At 36.8% G+C, this 24,760-nt stretch overlaps 1 protein-coding gene across 1 annotated transcript; it reads left to right on the top strand.

The window, feature by feature from the left end:
* The first annotated feature begins 2,578 nt into the window (after nt 1–2,578).
* On the top strand, nt 2,579–20,320 carry LOC102820509 (coiled-coil domain-containing protein 115-like). The gene is given in 3 exon segments (XM_006877086.1): nt 2,579–2,708; nt 17,101–17,793; nt 20,103–20,320. Coding segments are annotated over 3 exon segments (1,041 nt in total).
* The last annotated feature ends 4,440 nt before the right edge of the window (nt 20,321–24,760 follow it).

Here is a 24,760-nt window from a genome sequence, read left to right on the forward strand (position 1 = left end):
GTTTCCTATATGTTAATTAGAACACACTATTAATAACATAGGAATTAATGATTAGTGAAGAAAATCTAAGGCCTATAGATCCCTAATCATGAGTTGCACACACTGGATGTCATCAATCATTTAACTTTGTTATTTAATCTGAACCACCAGAACTGTAATTTTTTTTTTAGTCCATAACCAAAGGAGCATAGGTTTATTCTATAAATGTAACCATCTATAGTCAGGACTAAGATAATTATTATATTGTTTCCAAAAAACTGATTGTGGTTACAAATGGGTATAAAAACCTTGTTTTTGGAAGGAACAATATTATACAAGATACAGTATTTGAGGAAGTTATAAAAAACAAAGTCCTGTTGTGGCACTTTAGGATGAACACTAGACTAGAATGTCGGTTTGAACTGTAAGGTCAGCAGTTCAAATTCAAGAGCCGCTCCTCAGAGACTCTACTTAAGGTCATTGAGCTAGAACTGATTGGTCATTACTTAAAAACAAAAAGATAAAGAACAAACTACTGGTAAGCTAAAGCAACTATTAACTTCACACCAATGTAAAGAGGTTTGTGATTTAGTACATAAGACTATAAAAAGAGGTCATACACAGCCATTGCTCAGGTTGTACATGAAAATCCATTCGTAAATTGTTTAACAAGTCTACCACAGAGGTTACAAGCTAAAGAAATGTGAAGAATTTTAGGAGAATTTGGAGTATATTAAATACTAAATTCATAAGTTAGAAGTAAAATTAGTTTTAACTATGTGCAAGTTATTGCCTCTTGTCCCAAATGTTATAGCTATTCTTATTTCTGTTCATGCTGTTGTTGTTGTTATTATTATTATTATTATTGCTATTCTTATTATGAAAGAATGAGAATAAAGTGTTGCAAAAAATCATGATTGAGGAGATCAGAATATATAGATGTTACAGAGAAGTCAAAAGGGAAGCTGTTTAATAATGCCCATGATGAGTGAAGAAAATATGGGGTATAAAAAATACTTTTTCTAAGATAAAGATTTAGTGGTATAAAGCAACAATGAGATGAAAGACATAAAAATGCATAAAGAATGCTCAGATATTCTGTTGAAACAGTTAATATAAAAGAAAGAAAACTCTAAATTATTAATTTCAGATAATTAAAATAAAAAAATTAATTAGTACTATGAGATATCATAAAATGATTTACTTGATGCTTTGTCTGTCAGGAAGAGGAATGAAAGAAAGCAGGAAAAGTTGGAATCTGAAGTTGTTAATGAGACAATATTACTTTAATATTCAATAGACTACAATAGGAACTTTTAGCAGGAGCATTCTGCTGAACGGAAGGCCATGTCTGTTTATACTAGATAGATAAAAGACTAAAAATACCTTGAGGAATTAAAAAAGATAAGAGAATATAAGCAGATATGGTGTGGATATGTATGAAGTAGGGATTTATGATCATTTTGAAATAACACCGTAAATAAAGTTCCAAATGATTACAATAGTGTGTGGTAGAAAATAATTTTGGCATCATTATGCATATTGTGCTACATTCAGAAAATAGATTATTTTCCACAGTATTGTCTACAACCTCAAAATTAGAATGCAAAATGGAGAAAACATCTAAACGATTTAATTTCACTTATTCAACATCAGTATATTATGCCAAAATTCTTTTCAAAAGCCAACATTATCAATATAAACTATGTTTAAAAATAAATAATGTTAAGTAAAATGAAATATATAAACAAAATAAAATAAATAGATTTGATGGATTTGACTCTGACTCTAGGTAATCCCAGTTTTTAAAGGAGGGTTGGGTTCCTTAGGATTTTCAATGGCTGATTTTTTTAAAGTAGTTAACCAGACCTTTCTAATGAGGTACTTCTGGATAGAACCAAACAAGAATCTTCAGTTAAAACAAACATATTAACTCTTTATATTACTGAAGGAATCCATCTCTATTTATGTCTTCCTATTTTACCATGAGAAAATTAAATATTCACAAGGTAATACGTAGCAATATATATATAAAAAAAAAAACATAGGTATATTATTTATAAATAATCATTATTTTTATTTCACTTTTACAATAGGAAGAAGCATATCATGGAGTCTAATGAAGAAGCTAAATAATTTACCTTCAGATATATTTGGGACATAAATATCAATTAGCTATCTTCTCATAATTTAATTCTTTATGTGTTCAAGGTTTTTCTCTTTCTATACCAGGTATGATTTGTTTATCCCAGAGATGGCCAATTCAACCATGCTGACAGGATTTCTTCTAAAAGGGTTTTCTGATGTATGGGAACTACAGGTTATACATGCCACATCTTTCACTCTGTTATATTTGTTGACTCTCTTTGGAAATTTTGTTATTGTTATTGTCACCACACTGGACAAGAGTCTTCATACCCCCATGTACTTTTTTCTCAGAAATCTCTCCTTCTTGGATGCATGCTACATATCGGTAACAGTCCCTAATTCATGTGTTAACTCTCTACTTGACAACAATACTATTTCAAAGGCAGGATGTGTAGCTCAAGTTTATCTAGTGGTTTTTTTTATATATTTGGAACTGCTGTTTCTCACGTTCATGGCCCGTGACCGTGATGTGGCCATCTGCCAGCCTCTTCACTACCCTATGATTATGAATCCTTGGGTCTGTATGCAGATGACATTGGCTTCCCTCCTCACTGGTCTAGTCTATGCAGCACTGCACACAGGTAACACATTCAGACTGTCGTTTTGTCGTTCCAATGTAATTCATCAGTTTTTCTGTGATATCCCCTCTCTACTGAAGCTCTCCTGTTCTGATACCTTCAGCAATCAGATAACACTCCTTTTGTCTGCTCTACTGGTTGGTGGAGGTTGTTTCATCTTCATCATCAGGTCTTACATTCACATCTTTTCTACTGTTCTCAGATTCCCAAGTGGAGCAGACAGAGCAAAGGCCTTTTCCACCTGCATCCCTCATATCCTTGTGGTGTCAATCTTCCTTAGTTCAATATTCTACTTGTATCTGAGACCATATGAAACCGCTCCAACCATCAAGGATATGGTTCTTTCTGTATTTTATTCCATAATTCCTCCTCTATTGAACCCTATTTTCTATAGTCTTAGAAATGAACAAATAAAATGTGCCATCAGGAAAATCATGAAAAAAAAAATTAAATCATGAAATGCATAGGACACTGCTTAGGTTCCCTTTAATATATTAATTAAAATTCATTAACTTCAGCAATATATTGAGATTTTTTAGATTGGAATTACATAGATCTACTTTTATGTAAATTCAATAAATGATTTTATTAAAAACACTGTTTATCAAAATCATTACTTTCTGAAATGTTTAAATAATTTGATTTAGCAATTGGTTAAGATAACTGGTGTTATGCATAAACAGGTCTATATGTATATGTTTGCATTTAAAAATCTCCCACTAAATATTTGTCTTAAAAAGTGACCCTGTATAGAGTTTCCAAGGAGCAACTGGAGGGTTTAAACCAAGACCCTTCATGTGAGCATTCCTGTGTTTATCCTACAGAATCACAGTAGGAACCTAAAGCTTCCCAGGATGAAACAAACAAACAAACAAAAATCCCCAAGGCTTCATTTTAAATTACATATAATTTTAACAGGTCGACACCTTGGCATAAAATAGTATATACAGCATAGGTAAAACATGAAATGATAAAGACTACCCATCATGGAAGTACGGCTTTGAAATGATAAATTAAGTCATGACCACCAACTGATTAGAAATCATTCCAAATAGGGTCCAAATTATTATAAAATGAATATCATGATATTTGTATCAAACTTATTTCACTACAGGTATAGCCCAATCTGAGGAAGACCCTTACAAAAAGATGCTGGTTTTATTTTATTTTCTTCTATATTTTATTTTGATATAGACTACTTCTCAAGCATGACAATAAAGGCATTTCTGGTAGTGAGAAATACTATGTATCTGAGAAATACTAGGTGTCTCTAATAGGACAAAACATGTGTAACAAACTTCCAAATTAATATACATAATATTTTAAGGGAAATAACCTTTGGGGAGACAACAATTTTAAACAATGGACTAAATTTGTTGATATTGTTAAGTGCCATCGAGTGGATTCTGACTCATACTTACCCTTCATATGGGTTCCTATACTGAATAAATTAAAACATGATAAAGAGCACCAGAATATTGTCAGATAGAATGCAAGAAGATGAGCTCCTAAAGTTAAAAGGCACAAAAGATGTGACAGGAGAAGAACTCCCTCCTTAAATTAGAATTCTTGTGCATGATGGAGTAGATGAATGTTCATAGTAGTGCTCAGAGCTCAGATGTTTGATGGTTCTCAGAGATAAAAGTGTGAATATTATTTCTTTTTTCCCCTGTTCTTTTGACTCTCACTGTCTGTGCACCTCCCCTCTTGTGAATAGAGAGGGTACCTATAGAACCTCCACCCCTAGAGGGTTCTACTACGCATGCACACAGATCTGCCCAGCAAAGATTTCTGGGCCCAGAATTGTAGAAGTGGTAGGAGGTACCAGGAACTGCTTAAAAAGGAATATTCTCTTAGAATAGTCCTAGACAGCCGAGAAAGGGGCATTAAAGTCATATTCATATTTTGCTACACCTTCTTTTTTATTCTTTTTCCTTCTTTTCTTTTATGTGATTATAGACTATAGTACCAAATCTGAATTTCATTTTTGTGTTTTTGTGTGTTTTGCTGTTGTTGTTGTTTTGGTTTTGATCTCCCTTTTAGCTTCAGGAGGCGCTTTCTCTCCCTATATTCCCCAAGAGACAGGAATTGTGGTCATATAGCCAAACTGCAGTCACATCCTGTAAAATCCCACCATCCAGTCATGAACCAATACCAGCTGTTCTACACCAGATAGACAGCCAACACCTGCTATAGTTACTCAGAGATAGTAATAAGAAAAGAGAAAAGATAAGCCTATCTCCTGGTCACATCAAACTGAAGGCAATCAGAAAGCATAATAAAATATCAACGTACATTCATTTAATTACTGAAAACCTAATTATTGAAGATATCAAAGAAACAATTGACCATTTAGGGACATGTCCAGAAACAGGATACAGTAACTGTCATAAATAAGCTATATGCAGACCTAGACTATCCACTGGAAAGAGTGTGTGCCTTGGAACTGCCTGAGAAGGAATTCAGAGGAATGATACTAGAGTGCATCCAAAATCTGCACAGAGAGTTTGAGAAAAATAAGGAAGAAGTCAGGAAAGCTCTACAGGAACAATCAAATAAGATAGGTACAGCATTGGAAACAATTCAAAACCTGCAAAAAAGAGGCCCAAGTGATTAATAATAAAATATCAGAAATGGACATTGCACTGAAAGAGCAAAGAAGTGAAATTGATGACATGGAAGCCAGCATCAGTGAACTGAAAGACAAATTTGTCAATACTGCTAAGATAGAAGAGCAAACAGATAAAAGGATTAAAAAATCTGAAAAAGTCTAAGATTCATGTGGGACAACATGAAAAGGGATAACTTAAGAATTATTGGGATTCTAGAACAGGAAGAATCACAAAAGTCAATAGAGGAGATAATTGAAGAACTGCTGGAAGAAATTTCACTAACATCCTGAAAAATGAAAAGGTAAGCATTCAAGAAGTGGAAGGAACCCCAGGAAGAATAGGAACCAAATGAAAATCATCAAGACATAATCAAGCTCTACAAAATCAAAGACAAAGAGAGAATCCTGAAAGCAGCTAAGGAAAAGAAAAGTGTTATCTCGAAAGACAAGCAAATAAGATTAAGTTCTAATCTCTCAGCAGAAACTATGTAGGCAATAAGGCAATGGGGAGACATATACAAAACCCTGAAAGAAAAAACTGCCAACTAAGACTTCTCTACCCAGAAAAGATGTCAAACTAAAATGATGATGTAATAAAAATATTCCCAGATAAACAGAAGCTAAGGGAATTTGCCAAAGACAATCTAGAACTTCAAAATATCCTAAATGGAGTTCTTTGGACTAGAACCAACAAGAACAGACAACATCCAGAGATTGACATATGTGGCAGCACCACCAGGAACTCAATTGTCACACAGAAGAGTCCAGAATAGAACAAAACTATAAGAAGAAATTCAGAGGATCTGGGAGGTCAGTTTATTATCAAAACAAGCACAGTCTGAAAGAAAGTAAAAACATAGGAACAGTGAACAAGGTGGTGAAAGGAAATGAATATCCAAGAAGAACATAGAAACATTAAAACCATGAAGAAACTGACAAGAAAGAACACAAAAGACCTGAACTCAGCACAGGAAGACATACAAACAAAGAAACCAGCAGCACCACAAAGTAACAACTGTAAAAGAGCAAATAATTCATACCTATCGATAATTATACTGGATGTCAATGGATTAAATTCACCAATTAAAAGATGGAGAGTGGTAGAATAGATAAGAAAACAAGATTCTTCAATAGACTGTCAACAAGAAACTCATCTTATGCACAAAGAAAAGTAGAAGAAAAGTTAAGGGATGGGAAACAATATACCAAGCTAATTGCAATCAAAGGTGAGGAGTAGTGGCAATACTAATCTCTGATAAAATAAACATTAAGGCAAAAACCAGCATAATAGATAAAGCTGGACATTATCTCATCATAGATAAAGCTGGACATTACCAAAGGGTCAATTGAGCAAGATGACATAACCAAAATAAATATCTATGCTCCCAATGAAAGAACTGGAAAATATATAAACTCTAATAGATTTGAAGAAAAAAATAGACAAATCTCCAATAATAGTGGGAGATATTAAAGCTTTTGAAAAACATAAAACAACCAGAAAGTAACTTGACAAAGACACAGAGGAACAAAACAACACAATCAGCCACCTTGACCTCATAATTGTGTACAGAGCATTCAATCCAACAATAGCACAAAAGCTACTGAGTAGGAGAGGAAAATAAAAAGTAAATTTACAAAGTTCCTAGAAGCAAATGAGAACAAAAATACAGCATAGCAAAATCCTTGGCACATGGCAAAAGTGGTGCTAAGAGCACAATTATTGCAATGAGTGCACCCACCCAAAAAGAAGAAAGAACAAAAACCAACACATTAGCACCAAATCTTCAACTAGAAACAGACCAGCTAAGTAAACCTACAGTCAACAGAAAAAAAGAAATCATAAATATTAGAGCAGAAATAGTCAAGATAGAAAGCAGAAAAAAATATTGTAAAGAATCAAAGGACAAGGAGCTGGTTCTTTGAAAAGATTAATAAAATTGACAAACCTTTGGCAAACCTAACAAAAAAAAGAGTGAAAAGACACAAATAACACAGAAAAGAAACCACCTGGGTGATGTCACAACAGAACAAAAAGAATTGAAAAGAATAATAACAGATTATAATGAAGAGTTGTACTCCAACAAATTTGTAAATCTATAGGGGATGGGTACATTTTCAGAGAAGCACGACCTACCTAAGCTTATACAGAGTGAAGTATAAAATTTGAACAGACCTATAGCAAAAGAAGAAATTGACCAGGTCATCAAAAACTCCCAATCAAAAACAATCCTGGTCCAGATGGCTTCACTGGTGAGTTTTGCCAAACTTTCAGGGAAGAGCTGTTACCAATTCTACTCAAATTATTCGAGAATATAGAAGAAGATGGGAAACTTCCTAATACATTTTATGAAGCAAGCATAATCCTTATATCAAAACCAGGGAACGACATCACTAATAAAAAAAATTATAGACCAATATCTCTCATGAACATTGATGCAAAAATTCTCAACAAAACCTTAGCCAGCATAATTCAACAACACATCAAAAACTAATACACCATGACCAAGTGGGATTCATATCAGGAATGCTAGAATGGCTCAACATTAAAAAAAACAATCAATGTAATCCACCATATAATTAAGAAAAAGGAAAAGAACCATATGATCATATAGATTGATGCAGAAAAGCCATTTGACAAATCCAGTATCCATTCCTGATAAAAACACTCAACAAAGTAGGAATTGAAGGAAAATTCCTCAACATAATTAAGAACATATACATAAAACCAACAATTAATATCATTCTCAATGGAGAGAAACTGAAAGCCTTCCTTCCCTTTGTGAACAGGAACCAGACAAGGATGCCCTTAATCAACAGTCTTACTCAATATTGTTTTGGAAGTCTTAGCCAGAGCTATAAGGCAAGATAGGGCCATTAAAGGCATCCAAATTGTCAAAGAGGAAGTAAAACTCTCTAAATATGAAGGCAATATGATCCTTTACATAGAAAACTCCCAAGAACTCAGTTTAAAAAAAAAAAAAAGAACTCATTTGAAGATTCAGCAAAGTAGCAGGGTATAAGATCAACATACAAAAATCAGTTGTATTCGCCCTATACTAATAACGACAGCACTAAAAAAGAAATCAGGAAACTAATACCATTTACAATAGACACCCAAAAGGTGAAATATTTGGAATAAATGTAATCAGACAAAGGACCTATACAAAGAATGTGACAAAGCACTACTAAAAAAAACCAAAAGAGACTTGCAAAATGGAAGAATATACCATGCTTCTGGATAGGAAGACTTAACATTGTGAAAATGTCAATACTACCCAAAGCAATCTACACATACAGTGCAATTCCAATCCATATTCCAATGACATTCTTTAGAGAGATGGAAAAAACCATGACAAATTTTGAATGGAAAGAAAAGAGACCCAGGATAAGCAAAGCACTGCTTAAAAAGAAGAACAATGTTGGGAGTCTCTTACTCCCTGTTTTCAAAACTTGCTACATTGATATAGTAGTCAATACAGCCTGATATTGGTAAAATGAAGTATACACAGATCAATAGAATAGAATTGAGAGTACAGAAATTATCCCATCTGTATACAGCCAACTGATCTTTGAGAAAAGGCAAAACCACATTGAGTGGGAAAGGTATAGTCTCTTCAACAGATGGTGCTGGCAGAACCGGAAATCAATATGCAAAAGATTGAAACAAGACCATTATCTCATGTCATAAACAAAAACCAACTCAGCATGAATTAGAGACCTTAATGTGAATCCCAGAATTATAAAGGTCATCAGTGAAAAAATAGGGACAAATTTAATGGCTCTAATACAGGACACACACAAACTACCAAACACTGTGAAAATTATACAAACAAAAGGGAATTAAAAGAAATCTAAAGGACAAACAGCAAGGATATAAGGTAAATCAGAAATTGTTTCAAAAAAAAAAAAAATTCTCATAGGACAGTACTGGCTACCTTTGAAGAATAAGTCAGTGACTTTTCATGATGGAAAAATAAAAAAAATCCTCGACTAGATTTTCCTGGCCTTTTTCTCATCAATTCTGTTTTAAATTTTCTAAAGACTTCTTCATAATAAGTGCCCATGATTCCCTTGTATTTTTTTAAATGATTTATACAGATCACACCTTTGGAATCCCAGTGTGAAATTACTGTAATTTCCTGCACTGACCTTTATGCCTTGAATTTAGATGGTACAGTAAATCTTTTTTGAATCCACTGGTTAGAATAAACTTTACTCTTTGGATCATATTGCTAAATCGGAGACTTGTAGCCAGTTACAAATTCTTCTGAAATATCATCTTCTTTAGCTTTATTATTGCTTAAAATATTGATGGAAAGATCAACACTTTGAGCTAGTTGATCATTGCTTAATTCTTTTATCACCTATCTAGCTGAATGTTTACCAAAGCCAAGATGTATACATAAACTTAAAAAAAAATCCAAACCATGTGATATTCCAACTTCACTAACTTTCATATAAATTTTACTCTACTGTCTTCTTCCATCACTTTCAGGACATCAGCCACAATTCTTTCATCATGAAGGTTTAACATCTTTCCCATCATGGCTCATATTTTAAGTCTTTCCAATCTTACATAAAACACTTGATCCATCTAAAAACTGTTGCTTTATGTGGAGCAACATTCTTGTAATCTTGTTCTAAAATGTCAATAATTTGAGAAGATGTTCACTTGAGCTTTGCTAAAAGAAATTAAGAGTCAGCAAGTGGGGAAAAAGGAAACAAGATGTATCCAGATTGAAGGAAATATAAGACTATAAATAAAAAAGAAAGCATTAAAATTAAATAACTTAGGCAAGTAATGACATGGTGGGAATCACAGTATTCCTAGTTGTGAAATATTTTACTAACATCAAACTTGTTGTTGCTGTTAGGTGGCATCAAGTCGGTACTGACTCATAGCGACCCTATGCACAACAGAACAGTCCTGTCCTGTCCTGGGCCAACCTCACAATTTTTGCCATGCTTGAGCCCATTGATGCTGCTATATTGCCAATCCATCTCACTGGAGGTCTTCCTCTTTTTCTCTGACCTTCCATTTTACCAAACATGGTATTCTTCTCCAGCTACTGGTCCCTTCTGATAATATGTCTGAAGGATGAGAGACGAAGTTTGGAGCACTCTGGCTCACTTCTTCCAACAGGGATCTGTTTGTTCTTTTGGCAGCCCGTGCCACTTTTAATATTCTTCTCCAAAACCATAACTCAAAAGCAACAATTCCTCTGTGGTATTCCTCATTCATTGTCAAGCTTTCGCATGCCTATCAGGTTATTGAAAATATTATGGCTTGGGTCAGGTGTACCTTAGTCATCAAGATGACGTCTTTGCTCTTCAACACTTTAAAAAAGGTCGTGGACAGCAGATTTGCCTAATGCAATATGCTGTTTGATTTCTTGACTGCTGCTTCCATGAGTGTTGATAGTTGATATAAAAAGAATGAAGTCCTTGACAACTTCACTTTTCTCCATTGATAAGAATGTTGCTTATTGGTCCAGTGGTGAGGATTATGGTTTTCTTTACTAAGATGCAATCCATACCAAAGGAGGTTGTGCTCTTTGATCTTCATCAGTAAATGTTTCAAGTCATCTTCATTTTCAGCAAGCAAGGTTGTATCATCTGCATATTGCGGGTTGTTAATGAGTCTTCCTCCATGCCTGATACCACATTTTTCTGCATATAATCCAGCTTCTCTGATTATTTGCTCAGCATACAGGTTGAGTAAATATGGTGGAAAAAATACAACCTTGTTTCACACCTTTCTGAACTATAAACCATTCAGTGTTCCCATGTTCTGTTTGAACAACTGCCTCTTGGTCCATGTACAGATTTCTCATGAGCACAATTAAGTATTCTGGAATATTCATACTTCACAATGTTGTCCATAGCTTGTTATGACCCACATAATCTAAAGCCTTTGTGTAGTCAATATAGTACAGGTAAACACCTTTCTGGCATTCTCTGCTTTCAGCCAAGATCCATTGGTTATCTGCAATGATATCCCTCATTCCACATCCTCTTCTGAATCTGGGTTGAACCTGTCAATGTATGATTGCAGCCATTTCTGTATTACCTTTAGTAAAACTTTACTAGCATGAGATATTAAAGATATTGTCCAATTATTTCTGCATTCCATTGGGTTACCTCTCTTTGGAATGGGCACAAATATGGATCTGTTCCAATCAGTCGGCCAGATAGTTGTCTTCCAAATTTCTTGGCAAAGATGAGTGAGTGCCTTGTGTTCTGCCTAACTTTCTCAAAAGATTTTGATGTTTATTCCATCAATTCCTGGTGCCCTGCTCTTTGACAATCCCTTCAATGCAACTTGGACTTCTTCCTTCAGTATTATTGGCTCTTGATCATATGCTACCTCTTGAAATGGTTGAACATCAACCATTTCCTTTTGGTACATTGATACTTCATCTTCTTTTGGTATTTTCTGCATCATTCAATAATTTCCCCAGAGAATTCTCAAATAATGAAAGTTGAGGTTTGAATTTTTTCTTCAATTCCCCCAGTTGAGAAATGCTGAGTGTGTTCTTCCCCTTTTGGTTTTCTGACTCCAGATCTTTGCACATTTTGTAATATTTCACTTTGTCATCTCGAGATGACCTTTGAAATTTTCTGTTCAATTCTTGTACTTCCTCATTTCTTCCATTTACTTTAGCATCTTTACACTGTAAAGCATGTTTCAGTGTCTCTTCTGACATCAATTTTGATCTTTTCCTTTTTTCTTGTCTTCCCAATGACTTTTGGCTTTCCTCTATATGATATCCTTGATGTCATCCCACAACTCTTCTGGTCTTCAGTTTTAGTAGTTAATGTATAAAATCTGTTCTTCAGATGATCTCTAAATTTCTGTGGGATATATTCAAGGCCATATTTTGGCTCTTGTGGACTTTTTTCATTTTCTTCAGCTTCAATTTAAATTTGCATACGAACAATTAATGGTCTCTTCCACAATATGCCCCCTGCCTTGTTTTGACTGATGATATGGAACTTTTACATCGTCTCTTTCTGCAGATGTAGTCAATTTGATTTCAGTGTATTCCATCTGGTGAGGTCCATGTGTATTATCATCTCTTAGTGTAAAGAATTTTGAAATGAATAAATCATTTATTTTGCAGAATTCTATCATGCAATCTCCAGCATCATTACTATCATCAAGGCCGTAGTTTCCAACCACTGATCCTTCTTTGTTCCCAACCTTTTTATTCCAATCACCAGTAATTATCGATACATCTTGATTGTATGTGTGATCAGTTTCAGATTAAAGAAGCTGGAAGAATTCTTCTATTTCATCCTCACTGGCTTTAGTGGTTGGTTGCTAATTTGAATAATAGTGGTAGTAACTTGTCTTCCCTGTGATGTTGTTGTTGTTGTTAGGTACCATTGAGTTGGTACTGACCCATAGCGACCTTATGCACAGCAGAATGAAACACTGCCCGATCCTGGGCTAACTTCATTACTTTTGCCATGCTTGAGTCCATCTATGCTGCCACTTGGCCAATCCATCTCGTTGGCGGTCTTCTTCTTTTTCTCTGACCCTCCATCTTACCAAACATGATATCCTTTTACAGTGTCAGGTTCCTCCTGACAATATGTCCAAACTAAGAGAGATGAAGTTTGGCCATCTTGGCCTCTAAGGAACACTCTGGCTGCACTTCTTCCAAAATGGATCTATGGGTTCTTTGGCAGCCCATGGCACTTTCAATATTCTCCTTCAACACCATAACTCAAAAGCATCAATTCTTCTACAGTCTTCCTTATTCACTCTCCAGCATTTGCATGCATATGAGGTTATTGAAAATATCATGGCTTGGGTCAGGTGCACCTTAGTCCTCAAGCTGACATCTTTGCTTTTCAGCACTGTTAAAATGCCTTGTGCATAAGATTTGACTAGTGCAATACTTCATTTGATCTCTTGACTGCTGCTTCCATGCGTGTTGATAGTTGATCCAAGAAGAAAGAAGTCCTTGACAACTTCAATATTTTCTCTGTTGATGAGAATACTGTTTATTGGGCCAATGGTGAGGATTTTTGTTTTCTTTACATTGAGATGCAATCCATACTGAAGGCTATGCTCTTTGATCTTCATCAGTAAATGTTTTAAGTCCTCTTCACTTTCAGCAAGCAAGGTGGTGCCATCCGCATATCGCAGATTGTTAATGAGTCGTCCTCCAATCCTGATGCCACATTTTTTTCATATAACCCAGCTTCTCAGATGACTTACTTAGCATGCGGGTTGAATAAATATATTGAATGAATACAACCCTGTCACACACATTTCTTAATTTTTAAACATTCAGTGTTCCCAAGCTCTGTTCAAACAACTACCTCTTCGTCCAGGTACAGATTCCTCATGAGCACAATTATGTGTTCCGAAATACTCATACTTTGCAATATTGTCCATAGCTTATCATGATCCACACAATCGAAAGCCTTTGCATAGTCAATAAAACACAGATAAACATCTTTCTGATATTCTCTGCTTTCAGCCAAGATCCATCGGACATTAGAAACTATATCCTTCGTTCCATGGCCTCTTCTGAATCCGGCTTGAACTTCTGGAAGTTCTCTGTCAATGTATGGGTGTAGCTGCTTCTGTATTACCTTTAGTAAAACCTTATTCACTTGAGATATCAAAGAGATTGTCCAATGATTTCCGCATTCCATTGGGTCACCTCTCTTTGGAATGGGCATGAATATGGATCTGTTCCAATCAGTTGGCCAGATAGTTGTCTTCCAAATTTTTTGGAAGAGAAGAGTGAGTGCCTCCTGTGCTGTGTCACTTTCTTGAAAGATTTCAATATTTATTCCATCAATTCCTGGTGCATTTTTCTTTGCCAATTCCTTCAATGTACCTTGGACTTCTTCCTTCAGAATCATTGCCTCTTAATCCTATGATACCTCTTGAAATGGTTGAACATTAACCATTTCCTTTTGGTACAGTGGTGCTGTGTACTCCAAAGAATGAGTATCCCATATCACTGAATTTTTCTCATAAGCAACTTGTACATAGACTAAGAAGCATTTTTTAGAACATGGGGATGCTGAATGTTTTAAAATCAGGAAATGTCTGTACCAGGATTGTATCCTTTCAACATAGCTATTCTATTCAGCATAACTATTCCTTTGTCTGTAGGTTGAGAAAATAATCTGAGAACATGGATTATATGAAGAACATGGAATCATAATTAGAAGAAGACTCATTAAAATCTGTCATATGAAGATGATACAATCTTGCATACTGGAATGAAAAGGACTTAAAATACTGACTGATGAAGATCAAAGATTATGACTTTGTAGTCTTTGATCTACATCAGTATATATGTATGGTTTACATCTCAATGTAAAGAAGACAAAGATCTTCAAAAGTGAGCAAGAAATAAAATCATGAATAATGGATATAAAGATTGAAGTTGTCAAAATCTTTAATTTTGTTTAGATCCACATCAACACTTATTAAAGGAGCAGTCAATAAATCAAATGATGTGTTGCTTTAGGAAATCTGTTGCCTAAGACTTCTTTAAAGTGTCCAAGAGCAATGATGAGAGCTCAACTAGAAAAAGAAAGAAGAGGAAAAAAGAGTAATCTGTTACAGTGAGAATCATTTCCACCCCCTCCATACGCAGAGTAGACAGCGATGGGCAAATTGGACATTGGCTACCTAAAATGGGGTGGGGGTTTACAAAGGCAAGAAGTGACTGGCTTACAAGTTTTCAAGAGGGAGCCTAGATCCAGAGGGCACAGAGGAAGGCAGAATCTTCACTGAGTAGTATCCAGTCTGTCTGGGTGGGGCTGATGAAAGGAGATGGGGATAGGTCACTTGTGATATAATAGTGAATAATTGTTATCAGGACTGACTGTGAGGGTTAGCAAAATGAGTGGACTGGCTGACTTTGCAGTCTAGAAGTGGAGTTTCCTGGGACCATCAAGGGAGTGGGACCCTACCCAGAGAAGCAGTGACTCCAGAGATGGAGGCAAAGATGATGACATGACGAGATGGAGTGGCTGAGGACTTTAGACCCAGAGAGGGAAAGGAGCTGTGTGCTGACAACCGGGGGGTCAGGCTTGCAGGATATACCCTTTGGTTGGCTGAGGATGCATGGAGGGGATTCTAACCATAATAATGAAATTATATACGATAGGATGAATGTAGAGCTAATGTTCTCCCATGAACTATCACATAATTCACAATAAAACATTAAAAAAATAAAAAAGAGTAAGGATGTCAGGTTGAGGATAATGGTATGCTTGAATCAGCTATGGTATTTTCACATGCCTCATATGTATGTGGCGTTCTGGTGTTGTGCTGTGGGTTAATGTGCTGGACTTCAAAGACATTTGAACTGCAAGGTTGGTGGTTCAAGCTCACCAGCCACTCCTTGGAAACCTTATACAGGGTCGTTATGGGTTGGAACTGACTCAAAGGCACTTAACAACCACAAGAACATATGCATGTGAAAGTTGGTCATAGAATATAGAAGAATTTATGTGTTCTCTGGTAGCGTTGTTGTTGTTAAGTGCCTTCGAGTCAGAGCCGACCCATAGCGACCCTGTACAGGGTTTCCGAGGGTGTAAATCCTTACGGGAGTAGAAAGCCTCATCTTTCTCCCGCGGAGCGGCTGGTAGTTTCGAACCACTGACCTTGAGGTTAGCAGCCCAATTCGTAACCACTACGCTACCAGATAGCGTAGTGGTTACGAATCGGGCTGCGAACCTCAAAGTCAGCTAGTTCAAAACTACCAGCTGTTGCGCAAGGTGAGGCTTTCTGCTCCGTAAAGATTTACAGCCTCGGAAACCCTATCCAGGGTCGCTATGAGTCAGAACCGACTCCACAGCATATAGCAATAAAACAACAATAACTGGTGTGAAGAATGCTAAAAGTCCTATGGACAGCCAGTGAGGTAATTAGAAGCTAGCAGGGAGAGACTTCATCTCTCATGCTTGGTAAAGTGGAGGGTCTGTGAAAAAAGAGGAAAACTTCAATGAGATGAAGAATGGCAGCAGAAACATATCAAGAATTGTAAGGATGGTTCAGCACTGGGCAGTACTTCCTTCTATTTTGAAAACGGTTGCCAATGTAATGGCACCTAACAGCAACAACAATAGCTCAACTACAAAAGAAAATTAAAAACTACTAAATATGAAATAAGATTTCTCTTTGAAAAATTACATTACATATTTTCATTATTGTATTTCCCTTGGGGGTTAGATGTTTCTGTCACGTAGTTATTTAATTAAAATGAAAACTCTCTGCTTTATCCTTTAGGGGAGGACAGGTACCAACTGCTAAGTTTTAAAAATCATTAATCTTGTACAGAGTCCTGGAGTGGTGCTATAGAATAAGGCACTGGACCACAAGGTCGGTTTAAACCACAAGGTCAGCAGTTCAAACTCACTAACTACTCCTCAAAATCCCTATACAGGGTCTGGGAACTGACCCAATGGGACTTAACAACAACAACCTTGTCCATAAATATTTAACAATAATTCATTGGTACACAAGCTGAAGTAAAATAAGAACTCAAGAGAAAATCTTGGAGCGTTTCCGGAACTGCTCGGGATTACCACAGCAGGCACCAACTGATTGGCTGACTAGCCCAATCCAGGATCTGATTGGAAAGACCTGAGATCCCTCTGAGAGTGCTTGCCCTTCAAGGGTCACCAGGCAGGGGGATAGCCTTTGAGGGTCTCTTCTGTGGATTGGGCAAGCTGGAAAGAGGCGGACCCCGGCCTCAGCCCACTTCGAGTCTGGTTAGCCTGTTTGCGTACATACGACAGAACCAGATCCGCAGGCCGAGTTGGACTCACAGCTATTGCAGTTGAGACAAGACTTGGAGGAGTTAGAGGCGAAACGGGTGTCTCTAAACGCCCGAGTGGAGGAGGGCTGGTTCTCGCTCTCCAAGGCCCCTTAAACCATGGGTGCTAAATCGGTAGGGCCTTTGCAGTATGCCTCTCATTTGGTACCCCATTGCTGCATCAGCACCAGCACCAGCAAGACCCAGAGCGGATTCCAGAAGTTGTGGATGGTGAGAGCCATCTCCCAGACCCCAGAAGAGGTGGGACCCCAAGAGCCAGCTCTGAAAAGACAAAAGGGCTTCTCCAGGGCTCCAGGTTCAGAGCCCTCTTCAGTTCCTCGGGATTCCCCGAACTGCTTCGGGATTCTGGTTCCTCACAGTCTGCTGCAGGCCCAAGCAAGCTTCCAGGAGGGCCTTCAGCTGGGTACAGACATGGCCAACCTCCAGATCCGCATCAGTTGGGCTCAAAGCCAGTTCCAGGGTCTCCAAAATAAACTAAGGCAGCTTGAGCCTGGGGATGCTGCTGACCTGAATCCACAGAGTCAAGACAAAGATCACAGCTGTTCTCAGACGAGGCTGCCTTTCATCTGGCCTTCTTCCTATACAGATTGCTCCTTCTCACCTCAGCAGTTCTCTCTCCTTAAAATTCTGATCTTTCTGTTTCCATTTTTATTAGGTATGAAAATTTGAAAAGGAAAACTGAGTAATGTTTAAAGCCACTACTTTAAAACCATTTATAGGCCCATGTTCTTAAAGGACATGCTCACATGAAGTAGGTTGTTTATATTAGTGAAGAAAGAAAAACAACTTTATGGATAAATCAGTTGTAGTTTAGTTATACCGTACAACCCTGTGATAGGAAAGGACGAGAACTGGGTGCTACAGGTTCATTAGATCCTCAAAACTGACTTCCAGTGAGGAAAATAACATGCTTAACTGACAGATTAGGGCAATATGATACTAAGTAAGCAAACAAAAACACCTGACTATATGGGCAGCCCTTGATAGCTACCCAAATTTAAAATATCTGATTTTGATTTTCAAGAGACTTCTAAGAAGAAAATTAGTATTTAAAAATCTGCCTCCTGTCTCAACAGGAGTGAGGCTTAGTGCATGTTTCATTTTCTATGAATTCTGTTCATGTCCTTGATTCATTTATCTACTGGATTGTTAGTCTTTTTTTAAAGAAATTTGAAAGTGCTTTATATGTTGGGAAGATATTAGTCTTTTTATTAATAACATGAGATATAATTTTTCCCCATTTGTTTTTTTTTTTTTTTTTTTTGCTCCATCGTGTTTTCTTGTTTTGTTTGGTTTTTCAATTGTAAAATAAAACATTACAAAAACACTAGAAAAAAAAGAGAGAAAATCTTGCAATGTTACATTATAAGAATGCTCTATAAAACAAAAGCAGGATTAACAACTTCCTATTACTTATTCAAATGACCATTAATACATTTCTGAATAGTTATACAACTATTTATATTTGCTCTTCTTTTAAAATGTATAAAAATAGACAGGGTGTGAAAAGATATTAAATATCACTTTCCTTGAATCTCTAAAATCTTGCCATTTTGTCACAGTTGAAGTGTTGCACCTGTAAAAAGTTAATAGGATTTATTAATCATATCTCTTATAGACAGATAAGAATGGGCTTCCATCTTATGATTGAGGAAGAACCATGGATACAAGTTGACTTTTCCTCTATGTATTCTTCCCATCCTATAAAGTCCATTTCTAAGATGATTATATAGGGTTACTTTGAGTCAGAACTCACTCAGCAGTTCTTAACAACTGAATTCTGTGTAACTCTGTACAGAAGTGAAGACTCTCTCAAAGCCTCATGACTTCGAAAAAGGAATACAATGGGGGGTGGGGAGGTTACAAAGTTTAAGAAGTCAAAAGATCTGGTTAAGGCGAGTATTCCCTACCCATCAAATGAGAGAAGGGAAGTCCATCTATGATTACTCATTCTGAATTCTTAGTCGTTTTTGGATTTTGTGACTAAGAGGCATACAATAGTGGTGTATGCATGTAAATGTGTGTGTATATATGTGAATTTGTCTATCAATGGTACTCTGTGACTATATGTGAACATGTTTTTTTCACAAGTGTTATGTAAAAGATAATGAAAAGGAGGGATCTGTGAAACTGTATTATCAAATGCTGCTAAAGTTCTTAGAGAACCTCATTGTGGGTTGCCATTCAATTTATAGGATGGGAGTCTTGGTATGGTGCAGTGGATGAATGCACTGCAAGGCAAAGTCAGTTTGAGCTACAAGGTCAGTAGTTCAAACTCACCAGCCCACTCCTCAGAAACTCTACACAGGTTTGTTATGGGTCAGAACTGACTTGATGGTTCTTAACAACAACAATTCTTTCTGTCAGGAGTATTTGTTCTATTCCTGGTTCAAGTGCTTGAGCATCTAAATTGGGGAATTTTTCTAAATATGCTTACTCTGAATCTCATTCCCTAGTGTCATGACTGACTAACTTTCAATTTACTTTGAATAGGTCCTTTCCCTACACCCTGCTTAGATTACCTTACTGCTGAGGTTGGTTGTAGTTTTTCCTGAGACAAGCTGTACGGGGTATGACATGAGACCCTCTTCTAATGCCTAACAATTTATCTAGGAGACAGTCATCCATGTTGAAGCACCTGCTCTCTGCAGAGCATGTCCTTGCCAACCTAGATTAGCTCTCACAAGGAGAAGAAGATAAACAGATACAATTTAAAAAAAAAAAAAAATTGTATATAGGAGACAGACAGCAAAACTGAGTTGGCAGGTTGGATGTTGTGTGGCCATCTTGAATTTATGTGACCAGCTTTGGAAGCAGACATTGGCTGGGCAGTGTAGAAACATACCAGTGACACCCAAGAAAAAGGTGTGACTTTTTTCTTATCCTCCACATTCCCTTCAAGGCCATAAGTGTAGACATCTTCCATTCATGGTCACCCCTAATAAAGTATGCTTTCTTTATCAGAGCTGCACAGTGGTGAGCCACACAGTTGTGAAATGCATCTAAATGAGTGCAGCACTATCTACACCAAATCCCACAACTGGATTCAGGTAAGGTTTGCTCCAGACAAGAAGTCAGTCCTGGACAGCCTTGTATTACCAGGAACTTTCCAGGCCTGTCATTCCTGGGAATACCTCTGTGATGGAAGGGATCTGATCCCAGCTGCTTTGGTATCTGCATGAACTACTATAGATTGAGTGCCCAGAACAGATAACACCAAGGCCTATACAGTCTCTAACTTGGGCATGGAGCACCAATGTTTCATCCCTTGCTAACTGACTATTAATTCCTTGGCTGACAGGAGCACCCCAGATTTTTCTCCTCACTGGGTTTAATACCTGCTCTGGGTTTTTCTTTCATTGCTTTTATTTATTATTTCTTCTCCTACCTTTTTTCTCTTCCCTTTTTTTATCCTTTCTATCTTCTCAGTCATCATTTTTCTTTTCATCTGTTTCTCTTTCCTTTTTTCTTCCCCTCTTAAGTATTCTTTCCTCCTTTTTTTATTTTGTATTATTTTTATCTTTAGCAGTTTCCCCCCCCCCTCTTTTTTTGGTTATTGTGTTCTATTACTAATAATTGCCTGTATGTTTTTATTTATTTTTATTTTCTCATTTACCATTTTCATTTTTTATGGTTTGTTTGTTGCATGCATGTGTGTGTGTGTATGTGAGTGTTTTCAATTTTTGGATCACCAAACAGTACAGCAACTATGCCCAACCCATAGAGCCCAGCCACAACTGCAACTTCCTCACCCTCTAGACTGGACAAGAACCAATATAAATTCATATGCATCTGATTCTGCTACTTGTCTGCCAGTTTGTGGTAATTGGTTGTCTTGTATATTGCTGTGATGCTGGAAGCTACACAACCAGTATTTTAAATACCAGCAGGATCAGCTACCAGTATTCATCCATCAGATTGTTGTACTGAGGTGACTTGTGTGTTGCTGAGATGCTGGAAGCAATGCCACAAGTAATTAAATACCAGCAGGATCACACATGGTAGACAGCTTTCAGTGGAGTTCCTAGACTAAGATAAACTATGAATAAGGACAGAACAACTATTATGGAATGTAGACCCATTGTCAAATATAGTCCTGCAATATTATAACCTCGGTTTAGAAGACATTTAAAAGATTATTATGCAAAGTTGACCATGATTATACAAGTAGAAGAATGCTTTGGAGACCATTTGAGGCAAAACTAAAAATAAGGTAAATAGCTCTAATCTCCACTAATAATTGAAGCCTGAAATGTTACAAAGTATGAATCTAGGAAGTTGTTAAAAATGAAATTGAATGAATAAAGCATCCTAGGTATTACTCAGTATAAATGGACTGGTGTTGGGTATTTTGAATCTGACAACCATATGGATTATTATGATAGGCATGACAAATTGAAGAGGAATGCCATATTCATCTTCACAAAGAACATTTCAAGGGAAGGTATGACATGAAGGCAGACTAGGCAGAAATGTATGAACTTTGTACAAATAAGATATGCAAAACCAAATGAAACTGATGCAGATGATGGTTATAGAACTCTGAGCCTCAGATAAAGAGATGAAAAAGTGGACTTAATGCTTACTGGGAGAGAGAAGTGAGCTGATGTGGCAAAAAAAAAAAGAAGTGATTGCTGAGCCGTGACAGGCACTCATACTTGCCGCAACAATCTTGATTTTTGTGAGTGGCTTCACAGACAAGAAAACATATTTGTGTTCTAGAAACCTACCTGTGACTTGCTGAAAAAAAGGTAAGATATTTTTCTGGATCACTATACTCCCCTGGTGACCAGATGTGAGGTAGACCTTGACCAGAGTACACCTTCAGAGAATCTTACAACCTTTAGGGGATCAGAGCCACACAGCGTTTGAAACCAGGTTTGTGAGCCCCATTGAAGATGGGAGAAGTGTTTCACAATAACACAATTTACACAGGCCCTGCTTCAAGTCTGCAAAGTCAGCCCTGGCCAGCCCTGAACTATTTTTCACTAGGAGAAGTGGGTGAATGGAAGCATAGAGTAGAGAAAATGAAAAAAAGAATGAAATACTGGTGATCTGGGTGGGCCCCTCAGGTACAGCGAGGAAATATTGAACAGTCTCAGGCAAGAAACTAGTAGGTGTCATAGAGAAGAGAAAGCTGTTATGACTTTTTTTTCTTTTTTGTTTTTTTTTTCTTCTGTTACGTTCTTTTATAGATGTGGCTTGCTGTTCGTTTATTTTCTTTCTCTCTTTTGTGTGTGTGTTCTCTTCTTGACTCATATGACAGAAGACAGCAACAGTGATTATACAACCCAGGGAGAACTATAACCTCTATAATCCCACAAATTAGACAAGAGCCAATTATAGATCAACAACAGCAATCAACATCAGTTAAATACACCCTGAACTGAAATGCATGAACAGTAAACAGAATATCACACAAGTTCATCTCCTTGTCACAGCCACCAGGAGGCAGTTGGTGAGTGCCTAAAATACACAAACATACATTGATCAACTGAATACAAATACAACAACACTACAATGGCTCAAAAGCAACAGGCAATTTGTGTTCACACAAAGAAACAAAATAGTTTAAACAAATGACCAAGAGGCAGAGCTAGAATATGTTTTTGAGTAAAAAAGGCATTGCGACTACCTGAAAATGAAATCAGGATAATGACATTCAGGTACCTCCAAATGATTGACAGAAAGATTGAAGGGAAAAAAGAAGAATTCAGAAAAGCACTACAGGAGCAATTCTGCAAAATGGATGAGTATTAGAGACAATACAAAATCTGGAAACAGAAATCGAGAAGATTAATACTAAGATATCAGAAATGGGCAATACACAGAAAGAACAAAGGAGTAGATTTGAATCAATGGAACTAAGATTTTTTTTTTAGCTTGATGCAAATTAGCTCAATACTGATATGGTTGTTGTTGTTGTTAAGTGCCGTCGAGTCGGTTCCGACCCATAGCGACCCTGTACAGGGTTTCCGAGGGTGTAAATCCTTACGGGAGTAGAAAGCCTCATCTTTCTCCCGCGGAGCGGCTGGTAGTTTCGAACCGCTGACCTTAAGGTTCGCAGCCCGGTTCGTAACCACTACGCTACCAGAGCTCGAACAACCAAAATAAAGGATGTAAAAAATCTGAAGCTAGCCTAAGATTCATGTGTGACAACATGAAGAGGAATATCTTATGGGTGATAAAAATTCCAGAACAGGAAGAGACCAAAAAAAAAAAAAAAAGCACAGAAAAGATGCTCAAACAGCTGCTGGAAGAAAATGTCCCTACATCATGAAACATGAGATGATATGAAGCTCTGAATTGTCAGCAGAAACAAGACAGGAAAGACGGCAACAAGGAGACATACAAAACTTGTGTTTTTCTCTGTTTTTGTTGGTTCTCAGTCCAAAGGAATCCCTTTAGTATTTTTGGTTGTTTTTGTTGTTAAGTGTCGTTGAGTCAGTTATGACCCATAGCGACCCTGAACAGAGTTTCTGAGGCTGTAAATCTTTATGAGAGCAGAAAGCCTCATCTTTCTCCTGTGTAGCAACTGATTGTTTTGAATTGCTGACCTTTAATTTCTGCTTATTTAGAAATATTCAAATTTTGATGGCAACAAATTCTTTTCCAGTGCACGTGTGACATCCTTCAGAATGTCTTTGGCAAATTCCCTTAACTTCTGTTTATCTGGGAATATTTTTATTACACCATGTCTTTGTTTGACAGCTTTGCTGGGTAGAGGAGCCTTACTTGGCACTTTTTTTCTTTCGGAGTTTTATATATGTCTCCTCATTGCCTTTCTTGCATGCATGGTTTTTGCTGAAAGATTAGAACTTAATCTTATTTGCTTGCCTTTCGATGTAACACTTTTCTTTTCCTTAGCTACTTTCAGGATTCTCTCCTTGTCTTTGATTTTGTAGAGCTTGATTATGTCTTGGTGATTTTCTTTTGGTGCCTATTCTTCCTGGGGTCCCTTGAACTTCTTGAAGGCTTATCTTTTAATTTTTCAGGATGTTAGAGAAATTTCTTCCAGCAATTCTTCAATGATCTCCTCTGTTGACTTTTGTGATTCTTCCTGATCTGGAATGCCAATAGTTCTTACTTTATTCCTTTTCATGTTGTCCCACATAAATCTTAGACTTTTTTCAGATTTCTTTTTATCCTTTTATCTATTTGCTCTACTATCTTAACAGTATTGAAAGATTTGTCTTTCAGCTCACTGGTGTTGGCTTCGGTCTCATTAATTTCACTACTTTGCTCTTTCAGTGCAATGCCCATTTCTGATATTTTATTATTAATCACTTGGGCCTCTTTTTTACAGGTTTCGAATTGTTTCCAATGCTGTATCTATCTTATTTGATTTTTCTTGTAGAGCTTTCATGACTTCTTCCTTATTTTTCTCAAACTCTCTGCACAAATTTTGGATGCATTTTAGTATCATTCTCCTGAATTCCTTCTCAGGAAGTTTCAAGACATACACTCTTTCCAGTGGATAGTCTAGGTCTGCAAAAGGAAATGGTTAATGTTCAACCATTTCAAGAGATACCATATGAACAAGAGCCAATGATACTCAGGGAGGAAGTCCAAAGTGCATTGATATAATTGGCAAAGAACAAGGCACCAGGAAGTGATGGAAT

Source organism: Chrysochloris asiatica, unplaced genomic scaffold (genome assembly GCF_000296735.1).
Source record: "Chrysochloris asiatica unplaced genomic scaffold, ChrAsi1.0 scaffold00441, whole genome shotgun sequence".
In the NCBI taxonomy this organism is placed as follows: domain Eukaryota; kingdom Metazoa; phylum Chordata; class Mammalia; order Afrosoricida; family Chrysochloridae; genus Chrysochloris; species Chrysochloris asiatica.